Below are 3,550 nucleotides of genomic sequence, written 5' to 3'. Positions count from 1 at the left end.
TTGCCGTGGTCAGTGGTCAGTCCCCTCTCTGTCCGCCAACACCGAGTGTCGTCTCCCTTCTCTCCGTCCGGTCCCAACTGGGAAGGAGGGTAGAGAGAGAGGTGGTTTCCAAGTGGACAGACTTCCCACCTCCCTACTTATGTACACAGCTACCACCATTGTGCTATGGGTTGTCCAGTTTGCCGCCATCATGTCGTATCACCAGAGATTAATTACAACTGACGGCTGTCGGCGACAAATGGTTCGTCATTTGTTAATACTTGACAACCTCTAAGTTTCTATGAAAAGATCTGATCTCAAATCCACCTATTGATATCATTTTTCCACATTTATTAGAATTCAATAAATTTGTTAAAAGGGAGAGAATTATTATAGCTTTTGCTTACTTCCCCTTGTGATAGAATTCATTGCTTACCTTCACGGGGAAAATGACAGAGATTCTGAGGTTATTTAGGGGGGGAGGGGGAGCGGACGGAGTAAAAGGAGGGGTCACTCCCAAATCTGTCCTCCGACCTGTCATGGTTTGTTTGGCGTGAATACGTACACAGCATATTGAGCCGATCGTGAGCTCTGTGGTTGCTAGATGCCTCCCACCCTCCCCCTCCTCCCATATACCCTTTACAACTTCCCCCTCCTCCCACACACCCTTTACACCATCCCCCTCCCACGACAGTCCCCTACCATCCACCCTTGACCATCAATAATTTATTTATAGAGGCACCAGCCATCCATGTACAGGTGCTGTTTTAGCCTGTTATCTACCCTTGAACATCGCAAATTTCCTGTCTCATTATCTCAATCCCTGTCCGCCCCTTGGTGCTCATAATAATATGACCTTATGCAGTTGCGAGTGCCATAAAAACCTTACTAAAACAAATGAAAAATGATGAATAAAGAGATGAAAGTGCCACATGCTCATATAGATGAAGAGATGAAAAGTCCCACGTCCACAAATGAACAAAGAGATGACAAGTGGTACATACACAGATAAATTAAGCGACTAAAAGTTCCACCTTGATTGATGAATAAAAAGATGAAAGTGCCACTCACACACAGGTGAATAAAGAGTATGGGGTATCTCGATCTTTCTGCTGGAATGTTGTGTCACATACACAGATAGATAAAGAGACGAAAATTGCCACGTCCACTGATGAATTAAGAGATGAAAGTGTCACACGCTGGTATAGAAAAAGAGATGAAAATTGCCACGTCCACTGATGAATAAAGAGATAGGTGAGTCACATGCTGGTATAGAAAAAGAGATGAAAAGTCCCACGTCCTGTGCTGAATAAAAAGACGAAAGTACCCCTCCCAAACAGGTGAATAAAGAGGAGGGTGTAGTGTCTCGATCTAAATGATGGAATGTTATATAATCCATTTCAGCCCTTGTTGGCCTTAACAGGCAGCTTCCGGAAGCCTGCCTCCTGAATTATCTAAAATTGTGTCTATGGGGCGTAATTAAGAACACCTGCATTAAAACAAAAACAAAAAACTCTACCTGTAGATTCTGTATAAAAATCTGGCTGTGGGACCCGCATCTTGGCCTCACAGGTGTAGAGTGTGTGCGCGAGTTTATTGTCGTGGGACGGCCTGGCGGCTGGCTCGACGAAGACAAGCTCATCTTCTGTCTGGATGTAGCCGGCCTGAAATGTAAGGATACACAAAGTTGTTCCCGCTTCCGATCCGGAAATTGGGGATTGCCTTGTTAGTGAGACAACTTTCTGGACCTTCGACATATTATTGTGGTTGGGTGGCCAGTTCCTTTCCACGCATTTACAAGGATAATATATTATATTATAAGGATCTACAAAGTAGAAAAGTAAACGGTCTCTCTTTGAGCAGAGCTTCTTATTAAGTTGTTCGTAATAGTTTTGTTGTTTTTCGTTAGCCTTTTTAAAAAATCTACATATTTGTACAAATGTATTATTTATTACATATTTATAAATACATTTACATGTTATCTAAAAGCAGACATCGATGTAGAGTCGAAGAAAGCTGTGCAAGCGAGTGGTTGACAGGTGCTCTGGTGTGGTTTGCTCCTTCTTTCCCATCAAACGTCTATCGTCCTTATCTCTTTCCCTTTTGTGTATTTGTTACTCTCTTGTAGCACTTCTAATCTTCGGCACTTTTATGATCTTATTCTGTCCTCGGGGTTTTATGCACCCCGCATAATTTTAGCAAATTTTGACAATTTAAAAAAAATAATTTCTGATTATTTTTCTTTGTCATTCTTTGCTAAAATTAACAGAATCGCACAATTTCACATTTTTGGCCTCAGTTTGTATAATTTCAGAAATTTGTTTTTAGCATAAGGCCGAGGGGACAATTTATTGTGTTGCAAGTGCCGAAAAACTCTCACTAAAACAAAAAAAAACACACAAAAAACGAAAGCTCTAATACAAAGAAGAACTCACCAAACCGTCGCAAGCAGACAGAGCCACGTAGGAGGCGTCCTGGCCCACGATATAACCCACGTAGAAGCATTGTTTGTCTGACACCTGAGCATACGTGACGTTCCCTTCCTCCCACTCGGTCAGAGTGCCGGGTGAGGTCACGAGGTTCCGGAACAAGAGGACGTCCAGTTTCTGACTCCGCCATTGGAGAGTGACGTTGAGGAAGTCGCTGGGTGACGCCCCCTCCGCGAGAGATACGGGCCCGGACACGTCTGTTACTTCCGGGAAGGAGATCTCTGTCCTTTTTGCCTTACACGGGAGTTTGAAGTCGGACGAATCTGAGGGCGGTAGTCAAGTATTTGAAACAGATAGACGGCTAGGGTTATGGTTAGGGTAAGGCTGGGATTAAGGTTTGGGTTTGAGTTTGGGTTCGGGTTTGGTTTTGGGCTTAGGTTTTAGTTTTGGTTTTGGTTTGGGTTTGGTTTTGGGTTTGGGGTAGGGTAAGGGTTATAAGGGTCAGGATTATGGTCAGGATCAGAATTAGGGTTAGGGTTAGGATTCAGGTCAGGGTCAGGGTCAGAGTCAGTGTCAGGGTTTTTTATTTTGTTTGTAAGGGTAGTCGCTCGTAACGGAATTCATCCCTCCAAAATTGCGCATATGACGTAATTTCAGCTCACTGTTGAGCTCTGTCTATTTAGAACCAAACGAAGGGCAAGAAGCGAAAAGGTACGCTCGTTCAATACTGTATCCAGACTTGTATTTTGCCCTTCATTTTTTCTGGGATTCAAACCAGAACCTTTCTTTACACGAGAGTTTGAAGTCTAACGAATCTGAGGGAGGGAATCATAGACTTGTTTTTGTAATATCCAAGATTGAGCCCTTCTGGCGAAATTCCGGTTTACTACGGAGCGCAGTCTATTTGGCACTAAATACAGGGCAAGCCGGGGGGGGGGGGTACTACTTGTACTCTCGACTATAATGAGACTTGCGTTTGGCCTTTCATTTTACTGGGATTGGAACCAGGGCCATCTGGTCCCTGGTCCACCCTGCTACCAACTAAGCTCTATTGTTTGGAAGGGGGAGAGGTAGAGTTGGAGAGAAGAACGTGGGTTTTGGTATAGTTTTAGGGAACGGGTAGCGGTTAAAGGGGGGGGGGA

The 3,550-nt window shown here is 43.9% G+C and overlaps 1 protein-coding gene across 1 annotated transcript in view; it reads right to left on the bottom strand.

Moving 5' to 3' along the window:
• Positions 1-2,735, bottom strand: part of LOC106013127 (A disintegrin and metalloproteinase with thrombospondin motifs 14) — a gene marked incomplete at its 3' end in the record, with an annotated part of 7,005 nt that extends 4,270 nt beyond the window's left edge. The window contains 2 exon segments of the mRNA XM_013088057.2: positions 1,499-1,643; positions 2,415-2,735. Coding sequence (XP_012943511.2) covers positions 1,499-1,538 — 40 coding nt within the window.
• Between the last annotated feature and the right edge of the window lie 815 nt (positions 2,736-3,550).

Source organism: Aplysia californica, unplaced genomic scaffold (genome assembly GCF_000002075.1).
Source record: "Aplysia californica isolate F4 #8 unplaced genomic scaffold, AplCal3.0 scaffold00678, whole genome shotgun sequence".
Lineage (NCBI taxonomy): Eukaryota > Metazoa > Mollusca > Gastropoda > Aplysiida > Aplysiidae > Aplysia > Aplysia californica.
Note: the sequence above shows the minus strand (reverse complement) of the source record. Positions and strands in the feature narration are given on the sequence as shown.